The 24,436-nt window shown below is 53.4% G+C and overlaps 1 protein-coding gene across 1 annotated transcript; it reads right to left on the minus strand.

The window, feature by feature from the left end:
- Positions 1-3,743: 3,743 nt before the first annotated feature.
- On the minus strand, positions 3,744-24,056 carry KLHL17 (kelch like family member 17). Its single transcript, XM_082328861.1, has 12 exons — positions 23,362-24,056; positions 15,747-15,999; positions 15,196-15,317; positions 14,504-14,725; positions 13,326-13,442; positions 11,962-12,175; positions 11,729-11,873; positions 10,977-11,144; positions 10,530-10,618; positions 9,364-9,437; positions 8,138-8,319; positions 3,744-7,467 (listed from the first exon to the last, which is right to left on the minus strand). The coding sequence occupies exons 2-12, from the start codon at positions 15,955-15,957 to the stop codon at positions 7,239-7,241; spliced, it is 1,773 nt and encodes a 590-aa protein (XP_082184987.1). The 5' UTR covers positions 15,958-15,999; positions 23,362-24,056; the 3' UTR covers positions 3,744-7,238.
- Between the last annotated feature and the right edge of the window lie 380 nt (positions 24,057-24,436).

Consider the following 24,436-nt stretch of genomic DNA (forward strand, 5'->3'; position numbering starts at 1 on the left):
GCAGGGAGCGCGGTGGCATCCCGGCGGGAGGGCTCGCCGGCGAGCCCGGCTGCGGGCGGGGGGTCCCGGCCGCCCCCCCGAGCGCCGCTCTCTTTGCCCGCTCCCGCCTCTTCTTAGCAGCATTTCAAGCTTGGGGATTTCCCCATTCACAAAACGGTGCCCTCGAGGTGGGCGAATCCGGTCTTAGACCTCCTTTTCCCAGTAAAGAGGAATTAACCGCAGAATTAAAAGCCCAGCGGTGCTTGGCGGCGGTGAGCGACCGCAGCACGCTGACATTTCTTACCAGCAAACAGGGCGAAGCTGGAGGAGCCCCTAATGCACCTAATGCTAAATCCATCCGGAGCGTTTTTCCAAAAGGAAATCGATCACCGTTCAGTTCAGCCGGAATAAAAAAGGATGCAGAAGGATAATATCGGTGATTATCGTTTAAGCATTCTCCGAGGTGTTCAAAAGGCTGCACTGAGAACAGTTGTGTTAGTTAAAAAGAACCAGCCTGGATTAGAGGTGAAGTGAAACAAACAGTATAAAAATACAACAAATAAGCAGGGGAAAGCTAGTATATACTGAAACCTAGGAATAAAGGCAAATTGATAAAGGAAGCAAAGACCAAAAGATGTGTATGATCAGCAAAACTAAAGGAATATTTATAGAAATGCTTTAAAAGGAGGCAAACCAAAGATTCCTGACCATGGTATGAGTCCCTTACTGTGTGGAAATAGAAATAATAACAGTGACTCGCTGTTGACAATACAAAAGGTAGATGCAGAATAAATATTTCTGTTCAATGGACTGAAAAAACCAGGCAGTGCAGTCATAGGAAATGACAAACCCCCTCTCAGTCCATGGTACTGCAGGTGGCTGTTCAAAAGCAAACACAAAACTTAGATACTCTGGGTCAGAAGGTCCAGAGAATTCATATCCAAGAGTGTTACAACGCCTGAACAACAAAGGTCTTGGATCGCTGCTGTTCATTTGCAGAAAGTCTTGCAGGACCATGGAATTTGCAAAGAAATTGCATAAGTTAATGGGGATACCAATATTTCAATGGGTGAAGAAGATCATCCTGGTAATTATGGGTTTGTCAGCTGACACTGATTCCTGGGAAAATGATGTACAGCTGTTAGGGAGCTTGATTAACTTTAAGAATTAAAGGAGAATACAATTAATACAAATCAACTCAGGTTATGGAAATTAGATCTTGTCAAACTAATTTAATTGCTACCACATTTAAAAAAAAAAAAAAATCAGATTTCCTTAATATAAATAATAGTGCTGAACTAAGAAATTACTATAAAGCACGTGATGTGACACAGCTCTGCAACTTTCTAGTAAGACTCTGAAGCACTGCGAAGACTGCAAGAGCCACAAATCTATTCTAGACTGTCCAGCCAGGGAGAGTCAATAGTGAGGGCGAACGGGGACTCTTCTCTGGGGAGAGCGTTTCTGCCGGCTGCTCCAGGAGCAGGTTTTGTCTCCAGACTCTTTTGAGCAACAGCCCAGCAGCTCCATCTTGCTACGGTGATGCAGCGAGGCTGGGAGCGCCTGCGTGGGGAACGGACCCGCGACACCCAGCTGGCAGAGAGATAAGGAGAAGAGATGCAGAGAAAGTGAAGCGGGACAAGTTGCACCGGGAGCAAGGCATGCGTTTTTAGCAGGAAACGTTATTTCTTACCGCAACAACTCCCAGAGGACTGTGATGGCTTCTTCAACAAGGGATTTTTTTAAAACCAGAAGAGGATGTTTTCCTAGAAAATCAGTTTGAATCAAACTGGGATTTGCTATGTGAGGTCTTATGGACATACTGGATGTGTTAGACTCTCTCTATTTGCATCTGCCTTGTCTTGGAACTGAAGTCACCCTGCAGTAACAAAATCAACGTATCCCCAAAGAGGTAATTGTACAGCCAGGCAACACTTGCCCAGAGAGAGCTGCTGATAATGGACATGCCATAAAATTTCCCAAAGGCCTCCACATTTTTGACCTTTAAAAACAGCTTCTTTATCCCCCTCCCCTTTCTGTCCTATAATCCATTAACCCTTCACGGCCGAGGAAAGCCACAGGACACCCCTCTGGCGGGCCCCTATCAGAAACTCCATCATTTTTATGGCAGGGTGCTTCTGCAAGCTCTGTTCTCCCTGCACAGCTGTGAAACAACTACCCAACCGCAAAGCCACGTCCCAGCACCTCTGGCAGAGACCAAAAATTACAGCCAACAGCAACAACTGTGTTTTATGCAAGAAAAGTATGATTCCTCTTAAGATCCATGACTAACACGGTCAGCACTGTGACCAGAAATGTGCTGTTCCTCCAACACGGTTGTTCTAAATAAAACCTTACAGCTCAAAATAGTGATATAACTGCCCCTCTCCTGCTGTTATTGTAGGTCCTGCAAATATGCATCAGGTTGCTCACTGGGACACCAGTGACAGCACCACGGCTGGCAGGGCCGGGTGTGACCGGGCGCACGGGTTTGCGGGGCAAACTGCTCTCCGGGCCCCCCATTGCACTGCTTCCAGGAGGGCCTGACCTGGGGGGGGAAGCAGTTAGGCTCCAGACTTTGGAAAGACTTTTACAGCACAGTAGTTATTTATAGAAAGCCGAAACAGAAGCAAGAGCCTAGAGAGCAGCCAGAAAGAGGACACGGCAGGGCTATAGCCAAGTCTGTCGTGCCTCGTGTACAGCATCGTGGCTTAACTGCAGGGCTTGCAGTACACACGCATGGGAAAGTTCCCTTTCAGGCCCCATGGGATGCTGCCATGCAGCGTCTCATTGCTCTTTTCACCCCCTGCACCTCCACCACCGTGAAATGGGCTTAGCATTTCCCCCCCAGGCAGCAGTGACTGGCAGCAGCTAGCGAAGGCAGATCTGATCTGCTGCAGAGCCTCCCCGCTGCTGAATGGGGCCAACCAGCTACGCCGGCCCCCAGGCAACCCCTACCCCCAGGCAAGATGCATGTGGCAGCTGGAGGTAAAGGAGAATGTTTTCCATCTGGTTTTCATTTCCACTGCAGGGGAAAGCTGTCAACAGCAGGACTAGGAGTCCCAGGGAGACCAAACGAGAATTTAACGGCAGGGAAAGGTGTAGATCGGTCTGCTTCTAAAGCCCCTGTGCCTTGGGCTGGGCTTTTCCCAGCCATCTCCACCACCATCAGCATCTTTGCCCTGCTCTTTCTCTGGGGTAGGGTGAAGGTGCGTAGAGCGGTGGACAGCCCCAGCACAGCACCCTCTCTGGGAATACGAAGCACCTTGTCCGCGGGACCACAACCTCCTGGCCAGGCACCCGGCACCAGCTAGCTGAGCACGGGGCCAGGACCTGGGCTAAGAGCTCCTTTTAGCTCACCTGTAGTGCAGCAGTTCCTTCAAGGCTGGCTTTGGCTCCTCTGGCCTCCTCTACTAACATCCGCAATGGCAGGGCCGGTCCGAAGTGGTCTCCAGATGGGTGCCTGTCCCTGCTCCCTGCAAATGCCTCAAAGCCTGGAGCGGCAGCACCCAGGCAGATGAGATCTCATCGGTGGCTGCTCAGGCACAGATGCGCAGCAGCCTGCCCTGCACACCCTCTGCCTGGGGCTCCTTCCCCACCTCCGCACAGGGCAATACGGGGAGCAGCTCCCTGCCTCCACAGGAGTGGGGCCAGAGAAGTGACAAGGAAGGATGCAAGAGGCAGGATCCGGTATTCAAGAAAACATCTTTATTGTACATGTTGGCTTCTATTGCTTGTATCCCCTCCCCAATCCCACGTAGTGCAAAAAATTCAGAGAAACAGAGTTCCACATAAATAAGTCAGATAACTTACAGAGAAATCAGAGTGACAACGGTTTAACATGGAGTGGACCGGGTCTGCCTACCAGTAAGGCCAAGCAAACCTCTGCCCCCACGTCGGGGCGAGGGCTCCTGCCTGGCCTTGCTGTCTCACCGCAGACTGACACCGGGGTCCCTGCGCAAAACACATCAACACACACAGCCCGGAGCCACCCGCTCAGGGATGCTCCTCCGCTGCGAAAAGCTCACATGGGAAATCGCACAAGTAACATTTTGGGTGAGACACCACTAACTAAAACTGGCAGAAAAGCCACACACAGTTGACGGTTCTCCTCCCCTCAGATAGGGTACTACGCACAGACAGACAGACACAGACGCACATCCCCTCCGAGACCTCCAGCTCAGCAAGGGATGTGCAGCACCAGAAGCAATTCCACCCTGGGATCTCCCAGGGCAGATGCTGACACCTCGTGTCCACACAGTGTGGGTCGGGGTGCTCTGGACCCCTGCAAGCTGCTGGGGAAGTATTTTGCCCTTTCCTTCCTTCTTTCTCCTTCACAGGAAAGCAGTGAGCACCTGCATAGTTAGTACAGCAGAGACACAAAAGGCTCCCTCCTCCCCAGGTTTCTGCAGAACAGGCTCAGTGGTGATATTGCTCAGGACCCAACCGGCTGGTGACAGGAGTCACACTGCCCGTTTCCCTGATCCTCAAGAGGCAGGACAGCATTGCACGCCATTTGTAGTATAAATTGCTAAAGATTACAACTGGGGCCAAGGGCACATGGCACAAAAATTCTCCTCAGCCTGCTCCACGGCTCGCTTCCCCTCTGGTTTTGCTGCCTGCTGCCCCCCAAGGCAGCAGCCCTCGTCACGCTACAGCAGCCACAGTTGGACCAGAAGCTGAGCCACTGCTATAACCACTCATTCCCTGTTTGAAATCAGCCCTGTTTCTCCCTTCAGCAGTTGCTCTCTGGCCCTGCGCTGCCCCTCCTTGTCGTGCAGTACTCCTCAGCAGCCCGGCTGGGCTCCGCCGCCCTTACGCCATTCCTCACACGGAGGCCTCGGCAGGACCTCGGCACGTCGGGCCAAGGCCCAGCGCCAGCACCTTTCCCTTCCGACACGGCCGTGCGGCTTTTGGACTGATCCTCCTTCAAAGAGGACCCTAGAGCCAGGGGCACCTTGAGTACACTGGTCAATACGAGTCCAGCAGAAGACTAAAATCCTGATGTTGCTTGTAGGAATGGGAAGAAAAGGATTGAGACCTCACTTACGTGTAGGCACACGCACGCACACACATGCAACAGAGCAGACTTCACCGATTTCATCGTTACTTTGAACAAAGGAGATTCATGTAACCTACTTAGGGCAACCCTACTGCCATGTTAGTTGCAGTGCTGGGTTAACGGTTGGACTTGATGATTTTAAAGGCCTTTTCCAACCTAAACAATTCTATGTTGACCAAGAGGCAACCTGCACAAGCAGAGCCTGGACATTTGCAGGGTCCTCTGCAATAGAGAGGAATGGGAGAGCTGCTGAGCTGTAACAGGCTGGGGCAGAGGCTTGGCAAGTGAGACGGGAATGAAAAGCAGATTTAGAGTCTGTTCTAAAAGCAAAAAAGGCTGCCTCAGCCTGAGAAGCCCAGACTGTCCTTGGGGAGAAGCAGCCCAGCTTTTCAGAAGCTGCTGGTAATTTCATGTGTCCAATGTTAGGCACTATAAGTGGGCTTGTAAAACACGCAGGCACCTGTCCAGGAGAAATCAGATTGCTGTAAAAATTGTCTCTAAGTTGGGGAGTCCCTGTCTGGTCTCAAACTCTCCTTTCACCCTAAAGAAAAGATAAAAGAAGAAACCCCTAGCCACTTGAAAATTTAGGCCAACAAATACCATCACAAGTGAAATCTGAACTCTGTAAATGAGAGATGAGAAGGAGCAGGGGAAAAAGGATAAAGGAATTCATTCAAAACAAACAGTTAGACCATATTTCCAATGCTACATTTGAAGACTATTGAGGTACCAGTGGTTGAGTCATTCCTCTATAATGTGGAGAACACCTGATAGTATCTCTCAGTTCAAGGCTCATACGCACACCCTACAGCATACGCATTGAAAACACCACCCAAGAGGTTCCATGGCACAGGTGGGTCTAGGACAGGCCTGTGACTTAGAGAACTAATTTATTCAACCTATAGTTAATTCAAGTGGTTGCTTAATTGCTGGGGAGTCACTAATTGCAAATGGTCCCTTCCATGCTGTTTTCACTGTACAGACGGTATCTCACACACGCACACACACCCACACATCTATAGAGAACGTCTTCCAGGACACAGTCATCATCTCATCAACAAATGAGAAAAGTAATTGCATCCCTTCTGCTGCCTTAAAAGCAGATGGGATAGGGAATACAAGGATAGTGTAAAAAATAAAGGGATATGAAGTCATTAAAAATTAAAATATTAGCATTCAAATAAAAAAAGGCAAAAGATTAACACCCAAAAAAGTAACACCAGGCAATCCTCCTCATTTAGAAGGCTGGACTGTTCTTGTTTAAGAACCAATACCTTTCCATAATCCCAGAATCTGCTTTGCAGAGAGGGGAACAGCAAACAGGCTGATCCGTTCCTAGCCAAACCGTGAACCAGGACCACGTGCAGAGAGCAGGCAGCCGCACGGACACTTGAACCTGGGACAGCAGTGGCATGGATGCAAACAAGGTCACTCGACCCATCTGCCTGGCTGGGGACTCCCCAGAGCAACGGGCAGCTGGGGTCTTAGTGAATGAGGTGGGGTCAGCTGAGTATGGCAACACTGGAGGGTTCAGGATGCTGCATCCAGTTTTGTCTCTGAACCTCACCTCCTCCAGGCCCTGTCCCTTAGCTGGGCTTCTTTTGTTTGTGTTTTTTAAGGCATCAATTAGACACCGTTGAGAACCATACAGTGGCCTCAGAGTCTTTAACAGTGCACAACAGGCTCGGTAAAGAGTTTGGCTACAGTGACATTCAGAGGAATGGTTGCACATTCAGCCGTGTCCTTGGGAGGAGCGCTGTCCACCTCTGCCACCCCACAGGACTCCTGGAAGCCTCCAAGACTGGCTGTGCTCGTATGTGTGGCACCGGCTGGATCACGTGAATCCAAGAAGCAGCAATGGTTTAAAGTTTCCCCTCACCAAAGAAAATATACGCCCTTTGGGTGAGCGGTGAGATGAGTCTGAACGGAGCAGAGAGCACCCCCTCTCCTCTCCCTCTAGAAGGAGGGTGCTCGTCCAGGAAGCACATTTCTAACTGCTGTGGTCGTGCTGATCCGATGTGTGCACCAAGACTGGGGATGGCTCCGGGGTTCACAGGAGTGCTGGGGCTGGAGGCAGCAGCCGCTACCTTCGCTCTCCTCCTACAGCGACCGGCTGCCCCGCGGGGCGGGCCACGCTGGCCTAGCGCTCCGCCAGGCGCCCCTGTCCCCTTGAGGTAAGGCAGGTCCTGATTCTTTGTCAAAGGCTCGTCGAAGACACCGACAGGGTGGGCGAGGAGGGGGGCGGGAAGTTGAGGAGTTCCAGCACAGCCACCCCCACGCTGCTCCGGCGTGTGAACATGCACGAAGCTGCTACCCACTTGTTGGTACGGGGGTTGTACTTCTCGATGGAGTTTAGGCTGGAGCTCCCATCGTTGCCACCCACTGCATACAGCCACCCATCCATGGCCACCAGGTCATGGGTGCTCCTGGAATGACCATGCAGAGACCACCGGGGTGTGAGGCTCAAATACAGTGTATGTGGGGTGTAGCTCAGCACCTCAGATGAACTGGCCAGAGCTCTGTAGCCCCACAAAAAAGAGTACCCGGCCTCACAAATGCCCAGTGAAAATGAACTACTGAGGCTCAAACAGTCGGTCAGTGGCAGAGTGCAGTATAGAGCCTCAGATCTTCCCCTTTGCTCTGATACCCTCCTCCCACTGGAGAAGGGCCACCTCTAAATAACAGGCCCTAAGAGCCTAAAATCCTCAGACTTCCAAGCCTTAAATCCTCCTGCAGCCCAGCAACATCTCCTACGTGGCCTCAGCCAGCTATACCACCTGGTTCTTTACGGCCACACAGACTGCTGAGAATAAACCCCTCTGCAGAAACGCCTGCTGCAGAACGTCCCTGCTCTGCCCTCCTGGCACACACGCACCGGTCCCTCGCAGTGCTAGCAGGGAGCGCGGGCTGCCTTTCTGCAAGCAGCACAGAGCCAGCCAACTGCAGCCTCAGCCAGGCCCTGGGGCACGGTCTGCATTTTACGGTTTGCAGTGCCAAACAAGGCAAGGCTCTCTGTGAGATGGGATCCCCATTCCTGGCTGCAGCAGCTGAGGCTCCCCTGCAGCTCAGCAGTGTGGCAGGGGCAGAGCTCCTTACCTACGGATGTTCATGGGTGCCACGCTCTCCCATGTGTTGGTTTTGGGGTTGTAGCGCTCAACAGAGTTAAGGCAGCTGGTCCCATCATTGCCACCAGCCACATAGAGCATCCCCTCCAGCACGGCCACTCCTGCGCTGCTCCGGCGGCTTAGCATATTGGCAATGGGCGTCCAGGTGTTGATCTGGGAAGAGGCAACGTTTGTGAGCTAGGTGTACAAGTCACTTCCAACGTACCCCTGCCAACCCAGTCCTGTGATATTAGTCCTGCTCTAACCACACAGCTCCTGACATAATGGTCCTCCCCCAAAAAGACTTTTTGGGGGACCCCAGTTTTTTTTCCCTTCAACTCTCCCCCAGGAAGAGCTGCAGGCCCCAGGAGAGACCTCTGACGACTGGCTCAGGAAAGCACAGCCGCAGCTGGCAGGAGTCCTGCCATCCCAGGGGCCTGAGCAGAGATCTCTGTGCCAGCCCACCAGTCACATCACAGCTGAATCCCAGCCCAGTCATGGGAGTTGAGCTGTATCTATTTCAAATCTGTACAAGTCATGACTGTGGCTTTACAGCTCATGAAAAAACTCCAGGACCTTCTCTTTGATCTTTTTGCAGTGATCTAGTCTGCTCCAACAGAGCTGTGAGACCCCAGGCCCAGCACATGCCCCCAGCCTGCCACAATCCCCACTAACCGCTCTGGATGTGCGGGCAGCAAGGACCTCAGCTGGAAGCTGGCAACAGCTCAGGACATAAACAAGAACTGTTCTTCTTAGAGAACTTGAGCTGGCCTACAGGCAATGGGGATAGAGAGTGTTCTGGTGGTTGAAAATCTCAGAGATATCTTGGAGCCTGCCTGGATGAGCTTTGGCTCAGTTTGCTCTGGATTGCACCCCAGATACTCTGCCCCTGGAGAAGAGCTAGAGAGGGGGCTGATACCCACTCCATCTCATAGTCACACATGGTGGCTTTAATCTCCAAGGAGGCAGGCAGGCCTGTGCTGCACAGGCTCAGGTGGGCACACCTTCTGCTCCACTGCTGCTGCAATACTTTGCTAGAAGCGTCACATTTTCAGCTACAGCAGTGGTTTGTTAAGATATCACCATAGCTGATCTCTCACTGTCTGCTAAGTTCTCTAGCAACTTGTGTGGCCCTCAGCTTTCTGCAGGGCCCCTTCAGGCACCTATAACGAGGGGAGAAGGAAAAGGGTTACCAGGCATGCTCTCTCTTGTATTTACCTGGGGCTCATACTTTTCTACTGTCGCTAAGTGGGATGAGCTGTCATATCCCCCAACGGCATAGAGGTTGCCTTCTGCAAAGACAGTCACACACGCATAGGAGTCAGCTAAAGAGCATGGCCCCAGTCCCAGCACAGCCTCCCACAACTCTTGCACAGGGTGCCCATACAGGTGTCAGCTGAGCCCCAGTGCCTCCCGCTCCCCAGGCAGCCAAGCTCCTCTCCGCAGGGCTCCCCCAGCTCCCCCTCCCCTTGCAGCACGGAGCATTGCGAAATATTCATCAAGCCATTTCTCTGCCACACTGCAAGCTTCCCAAAGAGCTCGTTCGCCTGCCACTTCTTGACCTCCTCATTATGGGAGCTGCAAGTGCTCCCCACCAGAGCAATGGGTTATTTTTAGCAGCGGAGGCTGGAGCAGGGGAACGCCAATAAAGGCTGTGGCAGGCAGAGAGTATGAGCTGGTGTTGGAGGGGAGGGAACCTCTGAGTCAGCACTGAGAGCTGAAACCAGAGAACAGGGTGGGGAGAGGCACCACAGGGACACCGCACAGCGGTTCCTGGGACAGTGGGGTGCAGCATGCTACCCTGGCGTCCCCAGGGAGGTCCAGCACCTGCTAGGGTGGAGAGCGGTACTTGCATTAATTCCATAGCTGCGCTAAACAATGAAGTGGCCAGCTCCCACACTGCATCCTCCTTAAGGAGAGGACTCATTCAGTGGAGTCAGGAGATATCACAGCATTGCACCTAATGTTGTGACACCCCTGGTAGAGACAGTTTTGACTCCACACTACTGCTTGGACTGTCAGTAAAAGGACTGTCCTGCTTTTATAATGAAGGAGTAATAAGGTTGTCTCTTCCTTTCCAGGGATAGGTGATCATCCACAGCCAGCCCTCTTGCTCCAAAGTAAAGGGGCACAAAGGAGCTGAGGAACAAGTTGTGAGTCCCCTCAGGAGTTGCCTCCAGAACGTGATGAAACCCAACTACTAAGGAGACTGAGGAGGACAGAGGCAGGACATGGCAGAGGAATGGCTGGGCTACCCGGACTCACAGCTAGGGAATCTAGGAAGAAGGGGTAGGAACTAGAACAAAAGAACATCAAAAGGAACCACCAGAAATGCAAAAGACAGTCTGCACAGAAGTCAGTCAGGTCCTCACGCCATCACCCACCTAGCGTTGCCACCCGGACGTAGCGTCTCCTGGTGCTCATGGCAGCGATGGATGTCCAGGTGCCTGTCAGAGGGTCGTACCGCTCTGCGCTGCAGCGGGCAGGGACACAGGAACGTAAGGTGTGACACTGGCAAAGCCCAGGTCAAAGCTGTTTGACACAGGCCCTCAGGGGCAGCTCCCAAGGAAGCTTGGGAATAGACAGGGAAAATGGAGGGAAGAACTGACAAAGGCTATATTCTGTTGTGGCACAGGGCTACAAAATGGTTTTTCCCCTGAAGAAACTTTGCCTGCGCCAAAGACACTGGAAGACAGAGCTGGATTGCAAGACATCTACTCTGGGGCCAGTCCGTCTGTCCGGAGCAGGCCTTGGGGGCTCCCCAGGCGCCCAGCACCAAGGACAGTGCATGCAAGAGCAGTGGAGGAGCCTGGAGCAAGGCAATCCCCTACCTGTTCAGGCACGAGGCCCCATCGTACCCCCCAGCGGCATAGAGAAGCCCGTGAAGCGCTGCTACACCCAGGCAGCTCCTCCTGGTGCCCATGGACACCTCAGGTTGCCAGGAATTGGTGACAGGATCATAGGACTCCACTGTGGCCAAATCAGAGGTCCCATCGTAGCTGCAGGGAGAAAAAGGGAGAACATGTAAGAGCTGGGAAGCCTGAATTGTAGGTTGGTCCTACAGCTCTGGAGCTGACCAAGAGCCTTGGGTCCCTGTCACCATCCCTCCCCTCTGCCCCCTGCCCAGCTTCCTCAAGACAGAGTGCACTAAAGCCCTGCTGACAGTGCAGAGCCCTTAGCTGAGCTCTCCTGGTGGTCTGCCAAGAGAGCAGGTCTCAGAGGGCCCCACACACCAGGGCGGAGGTGGGCTGGGGAGTCAGCAGGCTCTTAGCAGCCTGCAGCATAGGGCTAAAGCAAATGGGAGGAAGCAGCGCAAGTCCAGGACATAGCCAGCACCAAACCGAGAGCTAGCAAACTCACTGCTTGGAACTGCAGGGGCAGGGAAGTAGCTTTCAGTTGCTACTCCTGCAGTTAGTAACCCAGAGATACTGGATTGCTTCATCTGGAGGCTGGCCCTGGGAGGCTCTGCTGGCCATCTCTGCTCCCAGAGCAGCTCTGTACCGTTCTCACCATCGGCTCTGTTCAGAGGCTGCCGAAGGCATCCCTGCCAGCTCCCTATGCACGGCTCCCGTGCCCTCCTTACCCGCCCACAGCATACAGCTTGTTCCCAATGGCAGCAACGCCCACTCTGGCCCTGCGAGTCGACATGGAGGCCACCATGTGCCACCGATCCGTCCGGGTGTCATAGGCCTCGCAGTCCCCATGGATGGCGAACAGGCTCCCCCCACCTGCGCACAGGATGGCAAACAGAGCAAACAACAGTCCAAGGCCCTGCGAAGGGGTTTGCATGTACGTGTGTGCGTGGCAGGGCCTTACCCACAGCAAAGAGCACGGTGCTGGCCCCCTCACAGCGCCGCGGCCTCGTCCTGCTGTTGCTCAGGACCCCTCTCTGCTCCGGCATGAGGTGGTACTTGAGGGCTTCGATCAGCAGGTCCTTGCACTCCGAGTGATGCCGCACCAGCAGCTCTGTGTCCACGTTGCTCATGAGGAAGTCCCGGCTCAGCAGGGGCAGCCGCACACACTTCATAAGCTGAGGGGAGAGGAATGGCACCCCATCGGCAGGGTGGGAAGGGTTCGTCCCAGTGCTGCCCCCACATCTTCCTTACAAACCCCAGGGATCCTGGCAAGGCTGACTCCACCTGGAGATGTCATCCTGCTCGCTTGGCAGGACAGGCACCCGCTGACAAAGGGCACCAAAGCACATGCAGCAATTCAGCCTTAATGTCTCTGCAGAGCCAGGAGCCCTTGGCCTGGCTGCGACACATCCCACAGCCACCCCAGATCCCCCCTGCCCTCTGCCGGTACCCACATCCTCTTCCAGCACTCATGCTACAAGTAAGAATCCTCGCTGCAGGGCTGCAGAGCCCAGACACCACCTCCCTCTGCCCAGCATGCCCCACGTTGCCTGCATTGCCCATAGGAAGGATGCTTGAGTGTATACAACCAGCAAAGGTGGAGACAGAACTTCCCTAGGGTCAAGCCCTGGGGTAGGTGGAAACCCAGGGGAAACCCTTTGAGTCTTCCTCACCCTGTCTCATGTCAGTCCCACCCTTCGGGAGGACACCTAGGGATGCTTCCTCCCACTGCTCCCACCCGCTGCCTGCCTGGAAGCATTCAAGCAGCAAGATGACAGGAGGCCGGGGCTGCTGGAGGCACCCACAGCCTCTACTGCAGTGCGAGGCTGCATCCATGAGAGGGTGCCCATGCTGTGCCAAGCACCGGCAGCCCCGCAGGAAAGGATTTAACCGTGTCTTCTCCAGTTGCACCTTTGGCAAGCAGGACACTCACAGACCCATGCTCCAAGGTGCAGATGCAGAGAGACAAAAGCATGAGTTAAAAGAAGTCCCTGCTCAAATTTGCCTGAGCTTTTTGTTTGAGGATGCACGCGAAAGCTCGGGAAGGCTGCAGGCAAGGCTGACCTCTCCTGCTGCCCGCATCCTCCCCAGACCTCCGTGTGCCCAAGCTGCCAGGGGTCAGACAGGGCATCCCCCTCGGATTTGTCAATAGTTTGGACTTCACTCTGTGGGACTGAACTTTCTCAGCAACACCCTCATCTCTAGAAGTGCTATGGCAGGGACCTGCTGTCCCTACCCTCTGGCCACCCTGCAGCTGTGTATCCACCCAGACCAGGCACTCGGAGCTGGTGGGTAGAACCAGGCCACCTTCCCCAGCAGACTCACCCTGGGGACATGCTGCCTTCTGCTGTCCACATCGTGTTTGACCCAGCTGAGCACAGCCCGGTACACCTCCTCCTCCGATGGCACGTTGAGGCTGTCACTAGAAATGAGGTCCAGCACCTGCAGAGTGGGGTGGAAAGGGCAGGAGTCAGTTGGTGTGGTTTGGGAGGAAAGGACACATTCACACACCCAGGTAACTGGCCCAGCAGAACAGCACTGCCAGAGGCAGAGCCCTCGCCTCCTGTAGGTGCTGGCAGTTGAGGGGTATAGAGCTACTCTCTCTCACTGGATGCAGAAGGATCCAAAGAGCAACCAGGACCCCCAAATCAGGCAGGTGCAGCTGTGCCTCCCCTCTCCTTGCAGCACTGGTGTGGAGACAGCTCTGCCCTCCATCATCCTCTTTGGCTCATTTTCCCCCTTCTGTGTCTGAAGCTGCTGCAATGCCTGACACTTCCAATCAACATCAGTGAGATCAGGCAGACAACTCTGCTTGCACGCGTCCCTTCAATATTTCATGGGATAGAGCCAGGTGCCCTGGCTGTTCCCAGCACACACTTCACCCGCCAAGGACAATGGAGCTGGAGCAAGTGGAGATCTATACCCTCCTCTTACTGCCATGTATCCCACTGCCCCGAGAACGGGTGAAGGGACACGTCTGTATCCTGGTGAGGGACCATACAGGGTTGGGTGATGCAGAGCAAGGACTGGGAATGCCTGCTGGCCAGGGCACCGCACAGCACCCTGCAGGCAGCGCTGAGCCAGGGGCCATACTGGCACCATGTGAAGAGCAGCAGGAAACATTAGCTGAGCTTGGTATTAAATATTACAGCTACATGACCAGGGCAGCCAGGACTTATTCCTTGGCCTGTGCTCCCAGAGAGAGGGCAGTGTGCTCAGAGCTCACGTGGCAAGCACCAGCGACAGCAATTATCCTCCGTGCTACCCTCCCATCCCTATTTCACATGGGATTACGCTCACTCTCTGACAGCACTCTTCCCATGTATTGTCTCTCCATTGAGCAGAGAGGACCAAAGCACAGAATCTGGGTACATTCCCCTGCCAAACCCTGTCCCCTCAGTGCAGGTTTCTTGGGCTCTTGACACACACACACTGTGCCTTCCAGGACAGAGCACAAAAAGCCTTGCCACACTCGTACCTTCACACTCCCATTGGGACCTCACCTGTTTAAGAGGCAGCAACATGAACTCCTCTGTCTTGGACACCTCCACGAAGTGTTGGAGGACATACTTGTGCGCAGACTTGAGGAGGTCGCTGCAGGAGTGCGTGTCAGCAAAGCCCCGGATCCCCAGGCAGTTGGATGGGTCGAGCTGGCTGAGTAGGAACTTGCAGCAAGCATCCCGCACACCATTGAGCTGAAGCAGGCTGGCAGCAGGAAGAAGTGTCTGGCAGTGGAAAAGAATGGGGGAAAAGAGAGTTTCCAGGGCAAGGAAACCATTTTCACCCTCCTCTCACTGCAAGTCAATAACAGAACAGGCTTACTGAGCACCTTCAGGCACACAAGCACATAGAGGACAAAGCATTTTTGTTTCCAACAGGACTAAGCTAAAGAAGAGCTGAGGAGGACACTGATAAATCCCCACAGGGCCAGGAGATGGCAGGAGAATGGCAGATGCTCAGGACTAGACCTGGCCATTGCACAGTGCTTTGAGGAGCCATTCCCAGCCACAGCAGTCGCAGGAACCACACCGCTGGGTGCAGGGGAGCAGATGAACTCCCTGACCATTGCCAGATCCAGGTGCCATCACAGAACAACAGCTGAAAGTGCTGAGCAGAGGGAGAGAAGAGCCCCCGGGAGGTAAGTCTCATACAGAACTGTTTTGTGGAGAGGAGAGATTTGGGGGGAAGCTCCTACCTGCACATTCCCCTCGCCCACCACAATCTCAGCCGTGTAAGCGTATTGCACCAGCTGCTCCAGGGCCTGCGGGTCAATGTCGTGCAGCGTCACGTGGGTCTGGCGGCTCTCACTCATCTCATCTAGGGCAACACGGATACTAGACATGAACAAAGTCCCACAGCAGGATTGTTTCCCCTCAGTAAGACTTGACCATGCATGGAACAAGCCGCATCCACCTCCACAGCCCCACATCACAGCCCAGAAAGGTCTCCTGCCCACCTCTTCGCAAGGAGAAGCAGCAGTATACTCTAGGGAATGGGGTTCATGTCTGCAGGATGGGCATCAGGATACCTGGGGGGGGGGGACTTATGGGCAAAGGGCTTCATGGAAGGGAGCCAAATGAGGAACATTACTGCACTTGCTCACAGACATGATCTACAGGCTTCATATTTCCATAGGGTAGGGGAGTGAGAATAGGGAGCAGGACAGAAAGTGGAGGGCTTTGCAGAGAAGAGAGGGTTTGAAGAGCAAGGAGACCCAGGCCACGGGGAACAGAGGACACTACTTGCTTGTGAACATGGCGTGGAAGTACGGGCTGCAGGACGCCAGCACCACCTTGTGGGCCTTGATCTCCTTGGTGCCCACATGGAGCACAATGTCGCAGAGCAGCCCGCGCTGACGCATGCGGTTCATGCACACGAAGGCATCGTGATAGTGCCGCTTGGAGTTGTGGGAGATGCTGTGGCCGTCGCGGTTGAGGAGCTGCACACCCCCTTCCATGGCTGCAGGTGGTAGATGGTGGGCTTTCCCTTCTCAGCAGCACTGGCATGGGGGAAAACCAAAGCATTACCCAGGCAGGAATAGCTCTAGCCCCAGACAATTCCCATAGGCCCCAAGTGTGCCCACCACTGCTTAAAGACTCTGCACGAGAACAGCTCCTGTCTAATCGGCCCCTGCCAGAGAAACATCATCCTGCTCACAAACCAGCAACAGGGAGGAGACAGTCCCTGGAAGAGCACAAGTCATGCAAAGTGATGCTGAGACTCTTCTCTGTTCTGCGACACTCGCTGCTTCCCAGCTGTGTTCATCTCTGGATCGATATCCTCCTTACCTGCCTTCAGAAGGGTACCACTCTACAACATATCTGCTCACACTGGTTTTCCTTGAAGTTGCACCATCTCCAAATCTGCCTAACAAGGCGCATTTCTATGCAATATCAGCAGAAGCATTGATCTTAGAAGTCTCACCAGGGCAAGCCAGTCCTGCATTGATCAAACACAGCTTAAACAGACCACCAGAGACAGCGAACATGACAACCCTGATTAGCCTAAACAAAAAATAACCAGAGAATCCCATATCCTAAAAGGCAAGAGTGATGTTATAGACCACAGCTCTTCAAGTGCTGGCTGTTCCCTTCCAGCTTCCAGAAGATGCTAGGAGATCTGTAATGTGCACGCCTGCCTTCAAAAGTTAAGCTCGGGGAGCTGTTGTCTTTCCTGTGCCCGCACAATTCAGGAGGATGAGACAGAGGGCAAAGGCAATCGCAGCACAGAGCTCTACAGTTCCAGCACAGAATCCTGCAGACCTGGAACTGGACTCTTCCTGCCATTTTATATTTCAGACCTCTTTTCGGACAGAGGCAGGGGATTCCCAGGTGGTCAGTTAGGGAACAGGATCCTGATCTCCACTTCCCTCCAGCATCCTCTACCCAGGCACATCCAACCTCACCGCAGCCTCAAGGCCGCACCAAACAGCCCTGCTCCAGCACCGCAGGCTCCTGTTCCTGCACCAGCCTAGCAGGCAGTTTGGGCAAAGCAGAGCTCCTCGAGCTCCCTGGAAGCAGCCCTGGCTGAGCCCCTGGCTGTCCTTCCAATAGGTAACTTTGAACTTCGGGCAGTTTTTGTTTGACAAGGCTGACAGGAGGGACAGACAACAAAGAACAGAGATGCTGATCGGGCAGCTGGGACCCGATGCAGAACTCAGTCTGCACATACACGTACACACCATTGAGCATGGAGCGGGACAGCCCTTCCATACAATCTGGGACAGCCCAGGCAGGGAGCAGGAGTATAAACTTGATTGGCTTGCAGAAAACAAAAATCGCCTAATCAAGGAATAAGAGCATTTATTTGTGCAAAGATGTTTTCTCTTTCCATGCTGTCTGCATCTAGGCTGCTCATGGTGTTTCGAAAGGCATTTGACTGTCTCCCTGCCACCAGCACCCGAAGGAAAGGTGGGGGAGTGAAGAGAGAATGACTGAGCAGCAGGAGGAAGAAGGAGGAGGGAGCAGGAAAAAAAAGGCAGCTTGAAGAAAAAAAAGCCCGTGTGCTGCACTCGTGCGCCTGCCCCCGCATCCCTGCGGCGAGAGAATCCCCTCAGCCTCTGTGCTCCTCACGACACCTACACGTCGCCAGCCGTGCTGAGCCTAAAAATAGAAACCCACCATGCTGTGCCTGCTCAGCCACGAATGCAGCCATCTATTCATTTTTAAATAGCAATTGTATCGTGTACTAGAGTCTGGGGGAGGAAAAAAGATGAATAAACATCTTTCCCGAGCAGGAGAGAAGCCTGCAATGCCCTCTTCTATTTGCATCATCCCACACGATATGAGATTCCTCATCTCTCTGTCAGCAGGGAAGACTCACGGGCACACAACAACGGCAATGCCTGTTGATGCTTTCCAGCAATGAGAGTAGGATGCCATTGTGCCCTTGACAGGAAAGAAGAGCCCATGAGTTAACTGGCCTCCCACACCCCTCAGCTGAGCTTTTCAGAAAGCTGCAACATCCCTAGGACACCCTCAGCGTGTTAATTCACATGCGTGGACACTGCTGGATGAGAGGTGCCCACATGAAGGGGATTTATAATTATCAGCATCTCTACCTGGGCTCCAGAGCTCCTTTCCCAGACCTGGTTTAGTGGCAGAGTGGACAGTGCTTTCTCGCCTTTATTCCCCTCCCTAGCTGCAAGCCTGAGGGTTTTCCTGATCTACTCAAGCTGGTTTATTTTTTTAATACACTGCTGAGCATACTTCTCCCCATCAGTATTTAAGTCACGCCCCAGATCTAATTGAGAGCACTCGCCTCGCCCCCCTGGGTGCTGGTAGCAAAGGATGGGAGCTTCCGGCTCCGCAGCAGTGGGAGGACTGGGGGGGACAGCGCAGGACAGGGCAGAGGAGCAGGGAGAAGATGGGACTGCTTCTCATTGCGCTCTCGGAGACTGGTGAGAAAAGGTTTCCCACCCCAGCCAGGCAGGGGGTAGCACACAACCCAGCTCCAGCGGTCGGGGAGACACAGAGGGCACAACAGACTGAAGGTTGCTGTAGCCGATGCATTGGCATCACAGTAATCAAACGCATTTCCAAAGAGGATCGGAAGTGCTGGGCTCTCTTCCCAGCCCTGCCACTGAGTCATTGCACAACTCTGGGCAAGTACAAATGCAGAGAGTGACAAGGGTGACATTATCTTTCCTTGCAATGATTCCCATGGCCAAGAGGCAAGGACCAGCTATTGCTCGCCCCCCTCTCCACCCTGCCATCACCAGCGAGGGCTGACATGCACCACACAGAGCTCGACTGAAACACCAGCACCCTGAGCTACGCCACTGCCGTGTCACTTGGTCTCTGATGTGACCGAGCAGGGAGCAGGACCAGAGGGAGACGCCGTCCCAGCCACCGCACTGCCACTGGGCTCCCACGAGCATCCCTGCACCAGGGGACAGTCCACAGCTGACCTGACCCACAGCTGCAGGCAGCCTGAACCAACTCTGCTTGGTGGTTTTTCGCTACAGTCGCACTACAGCCTCAGCAATCCCTCCCCTGAAGGGCAGCTCGCCCACCCATCAGCCACCTTGGGAAAAGGTCACCATCCTGAAGCGCAGGGAGCACCAGCATGGGCCCGGCCTAAGGCTTACAGTGGGTACAGCCCCTTCAGTCCCACTTCCCAGTGCTCCCTCCGCTCTGCAATAACTTGTTCCCATCAGAGCTCTTTTGCTTTAATGGGTCAGAATATAATCAGTGGGGAAAAAGGGAAAGGACACCCCACTGCTGCTTGTGCTGCTCCCTGTGCCTGAACTGTCAGCCTCACTGGCAGCACTAAATATTCCTTATTTCCTTGTAAAACTTCATTCCCAGGAAATGAAGGTCTAAGAGCACTGCTAAGATATAATTAATGGGGAACAGTGCCTGGACCCCAAGAGACAGTAAAGCAGTGTCCAGAGCTCCAGCGGGGGGAAGTAAACACAAGCCCACTTTTGTGGAGCATGCAGCAGCATGAATGCACGTGTTACACATCAGCTATAATGGATGCGGTGGCTGACTTGTAATAACTCTTAGGTTATGACAAAAAAAAGAAGGCGTTTGTTTGGCTCCTATGCGACAGAGCGTGGCCATGCATAACAGCTCTGTTAATTAATGCAAATGATCCCTGCCCAAAGGGAGGTCTGTTCTCTTTGCACAAAAAAAACATATTTTGCAGAGAGTGAAAAGAAGCGTGCTGAGCAATAAACAGGGAACAAAGTATCCTCCGGGGAAAAGTTCAGAGCCTGCCCTTTCCCCAGGAAGGCCCTGGAGAATGGCTTTTTGTTGACAGCCTGGATGGAGATTTTGTGTCGGCCAGGCTAGCTAGGAGACCGCAAAGACACATCCTGTGCAGCTGGTCAGATGTTGGGGACGAGGTGACATCCCCTACTCCAAGGCATGACATGCCCCAAGGCCTGACATACAATCATGCTTAAATCCATCACTGCCATGCATGCCCTGTTCCTACGTTGATATCCCAGTACCTCTTTTCTGGTAAATCAGCTACAAAGCCCTGTTTTGTGCCCAGCACTGCATCTCCCACAGAAGTGCTGCCATGAGACATTAAGTGAGGCTGGCACTCACTATCACGGCACTAACGGAGCAGAGCGCAGCACAACCTCAGTCAATAAGGTGGCACCATGTTGCCAGTTTCCCTTTCAGAGGAGGGGCTCTCCCCCTTCCTTGGTGCTGGGGGTCCATCTCCCAGGCACTAAGTCAGTTTTTTTTGCCTATGGACCTCCTCTGGCTCTGTCCCCAGGCAGGAAGGGGCTGCTGGCAGCACTACTCTGTTGTGCTCAGCAGCTTCGGACCTCCATTCCGAGCGCTGGAGCCAAAGCGGTGCCCTCCACAACAGCGCAGCAAAACTCATCCTGGGGCAGAGCAACAGCACGGACCCCTGGGGAAGAAGGAGCTTGACAGTGGAGGCACAGACAGGAATCGCTGCTTCCAAGTGCATCTCTGTCTCCCCTACACCAGAAGTCAGAATTCTTATTTTTAACCCCTCTGAGAGGAGTCACTTGCCAGTAAGCAGCCTCCTGCAATTCAGCATTCCCCTAAAGAACTGAAACGTGCAATGCACATTACAGCTCAGGGCAGGACTAGATGGGGGCAGCCTAAGGGGCACAGGCAAGCCCCTGCCCAGCTGCGTGGGTGTGCACACAAGCGCACGTAGCTTCTTTCCTCCTGGGAGCAGGGCTGGGAAGAAGATGTGCTCCTGTGTTCTCCTCCTTCCCTTCAACAGTCAAGGGACGCAAACAGCTGAGCCGGCAGTAACAATAACTGCTGTTGTGCTGTTGCAAAGTAAGACCACTAACACAGCGTGTACCAGCATCCAGAGATGCAGCTGAGTACGCTGCAGGCCTGCAAATTTTCACCTTCCTTATTGCTTTGTGGAGGCTCCGTTAATTTGGCTGAGCTATCCCTTTTCTTGAACCCTGTCCATGGCTCTGAAGCCCGCATCTAAAAAAGCGGCTGTAAACTACGAGATGACTAGCAGCATTTTTGCATCAGTAATCCTCTTGCAGAAGGCATGTCTAAGACACCAGGGCTGTTTTCACAAGCTACAGCAAATATACACTACCTGCCCTTGCACCTCAAACTTGGATATCCCAAATTCTTTCTTCTTTTAGAGAGCCTGGCACTGCCCATTACGAAATATATTGCATTCCTACCTTTCCTGCTCCCTTCCCCACAATAAACACAATCAAAGAGGGTTGGAAATCATCCAGCTGTATATGCCCAGGACTCAGATGCAAAGCAGGCACTAAACCTAGGCAATTGTCCCCACCAGGACCTGTCACGTTAGCGTCACTGACACAGACAGAAAACTACCCCCCTCAATACAACACTTTGGGGCTCAGTCCCTTCTCAGCCCCTGTAACACTTTACCTGCATCCAGGGAATTCAAACAGACACCGACAGCACGCAGCAGCTCACATTCAGTCTTTTTAATATAAGGTTAATCGTGTGTTCAGCCCAGAAGAGCCCATAATTGCGAGGAAGCAGAGGGACCTTACAGTTCAGGACCAGCAAGTGAACTAGATGCTCTGAACTGCAGGTCCAGTCGTCGCTACTGTGATGGCTGATTTACAGCTGCACCTATACAGAGGTCAGAACCGCAAATATTGATGGAAATGTGATTTAACGTGGCAAGGGGAGCTGTCATTCCTAGCACCAGCTCTGCCCTCAGAGATGGCAGGAGGGACAGTAGAAATAGGAAGCTGGCAGTTTCAGACAGCCAGATTGAGGACTCGGACACCTTGCACCCCTCTGCCAGCTCCCGATGGACACGGTGGAGGACATGAGCATGCCAAAAACACACAACCAGGATGAGTTGCAAGGAGAGGTTAGGAGCACACACCTCAGCCCCAAACACAACTCTTCACCTCCTCCCCTCTCTCTTCTGCTCCCGCTGCCAGCGCTGCTCCTGACCACATCTGCCTTCTATTCCCCAAGCCCCCTGCTATGGATGGGAGGGCGAGGCGCATGCTGCTCCTGCCGATCGGTGGAATTAATCTGCTCTGAGCTAGCCTCAAGGCAGCACAGGGCACCGCAGACAGCGCTGAGTCTGCAGGACTGAGAATCCCCAGCTCTCAGTAGGGTTTGGGCTTTTTTAATGAATTAGGCATAACTGACACGCACTGAATCCTCCTGTCTAGACATCTGCAGAGAAGTGACAAGCTGCCAGGGAGGATGTGGAGCCTCGGCAAGGAGGTGGGGAGGATGGGGGAAAACTGCACACAGTTGCCAGCTCTACAGCACAGAGGCAGTGCTGGCTTCGGGCAAGAAGGGCATTCAGCACATTGACCTACTCAGTGTCTTTCAGCAACTCAGTGGGTTGTAATCAATTGGCTCTGGTGCACACAGAAGGCTGGAGGTCTTTTCTAATTAAAGCCTGTCTCCCCATTACTCCTGGGGAGCTTTGTTCAGAAACTCAGCTCAAAGTTGCTCTCCGTTACCCCAGCTCACGCTCAGAAGTGCTTTAGCTGAGAGAGGAGGGAGCGCAAGGCAGAGCCTCGATACCTGCACCAGGACATTCCCACGCCCAAAAGAGATAAAGGGTATCCAGCCTGCTTAGTGCCTGCCTGGGTACACAACCTCCTCCCTCTCTCATGCACACTTCACACAGGCAGCAACTCTTCCTGCAGACATCTTCAAATTCAGCTTTCACTTAGCATTTTGCACACAGGGGATCACAGCAGCTCCAACCAGGACTCCATGGTTGAGAGACTGAGAGGCATCTGTGCTAACATTTGGGTCACTGAGTAATTGGTTGTAAGGGTCAGGACTCAAATAGGTTTGGGACTGCCTAATTCTAAGGTTAGGAAGAAACAAGAAATGGAAACTAATTCATGCCTTGAGATGCTCAGCAAAATGTGCAGATCGCCAGTTGCACTGGGATTAGACAGCAGTTCCTACAGTCCAGCACAAAGCACACCAAATTCTAAGCAAAAGGAGCCCTTTGCCTCTGCCAAGGACTGGAAATGTGGGTCACGTCCTAATTCCCCCCTCACGCTGTCACCCAGCAGACACTGGAAAGGAGCTACTGTCGCATCCCGTGCTATTTTATGGCACAAGCAGTGCCAAACCTCTACACGTAGGCACCAAGCAAGTCTTCTCTCCAGGCAGCAGAGTGACAGTTAACAGCATCCGCTGCACTATCCATCACTGTGGTATTCCTGATGGCCCTCTAGCCGCCCCCGTGACAGACATCTCTGTCCTCAACTCATTTTTCAGACAGGTAAACAGACAAGACGAGAGCGCTCTGGTCATTGGAGGCAGCCCGTATCAGAGGATCTCATTCCTGGCTCCTAGACTTGCGCAGGAGCTCCCTGCCTGCAACATCCTTGGCCAGCAGCTATTCAAAGAGGGATTGTGCCCTTTACCTGCCTGCTGTGCAAGGTGATGGCGTCTCGAGTAGGTGGCAGTGGGCCAGTTCAGAACGGGTTGTTACCGCTCAGCAATGCCCTGACGTCAGATGAGAGCGATGAATCTGGTGAGACTCAGCACGAGTTACCACTTGGCTTCTAAAGGGAAAGTTGACTCCATGACGCGAGGCAGCGTGGCCTAGTGGCTCCAGCACTAGACTAGGAAAGAAGGAAAAAGCACTCGGGTCTGCTGGCTGCAAACAGGCGAGCGGATCGTTTACAGACGGATAAGCCAGGGAACAACGCTGCCGCCGATGCCCTGTGAAGCGCTGCTCACGAGCGACTCTGAACCAGGAGGTCACCAGCTGCACCCTGGCCTCATCCCTTTCGCAGAGACTGCGTTGCCCGCGCCACGTTTACGGCCAGCTTACGAAGCCTCCTACCAGCCTCCGTCGTAGCGTGGGTTGGCAACGTAGACGTACGGGACCACGTAAGCAGATCTGCTTTTCCTCTTCTGAACAAGCTCAGTGCTTCACACTGTGGAGCAGTAGGAGCCTGTTTTCAAGCCAGAAAACAATTAAGAGAATTCCCTCACATCTTCTTGCAGGCAGCAGTACAGGCCACGTACGTGAAAAGTGAGCTATGAGGAGCATGTGACATAACGGCCTTGAGTTTGCTGGTACATTGGGGGTCTGCCAAGGCCAGCCGGTCCCAGACCCTGGGAATTTCAGCTGAAGGAGCTTGAATTCCTGTCCCTGAGGAGTCACATCCTTTAGAAGAGGCAGCGTGGTTTGCAGCCAGTTCTAGCAGGCCAGGCGGAAAGGGTGAAGCTTCTCTTGCTACCAAGTCCAGCTTGCCTAAGGGTTTGGAGGCAACGCTCTGGCACCTGAGAAAATACAGAAGCCAGCACTGAGACTTCAGCATGGCTGTTTGATTTTTTGAGCTGCTGAGCCTGAAATGCAGCAAAGCAAGACCAGAACCCAGAACAGTCTCCCCAGCAGATCTCCAGTCTTCAGAGAAGGCCTGCCTTGATTTTCAGGTGCCACGCCATCTACAGAGACTGATGCTGATGAGGGCAAGGGGGGATGGCCAC

This window comes from Platalea leucorodia (genome assembly GCF_965183815.1).
Source record: "Platalea leucorodia genome assembly, chromosome: 17".
Lineage (NCBI taxonomy): Eukaryota > Metazoa > Chordata > Aves > Pelecaniformes > Threskiornithidae > Platalea > Platalea leucorodia.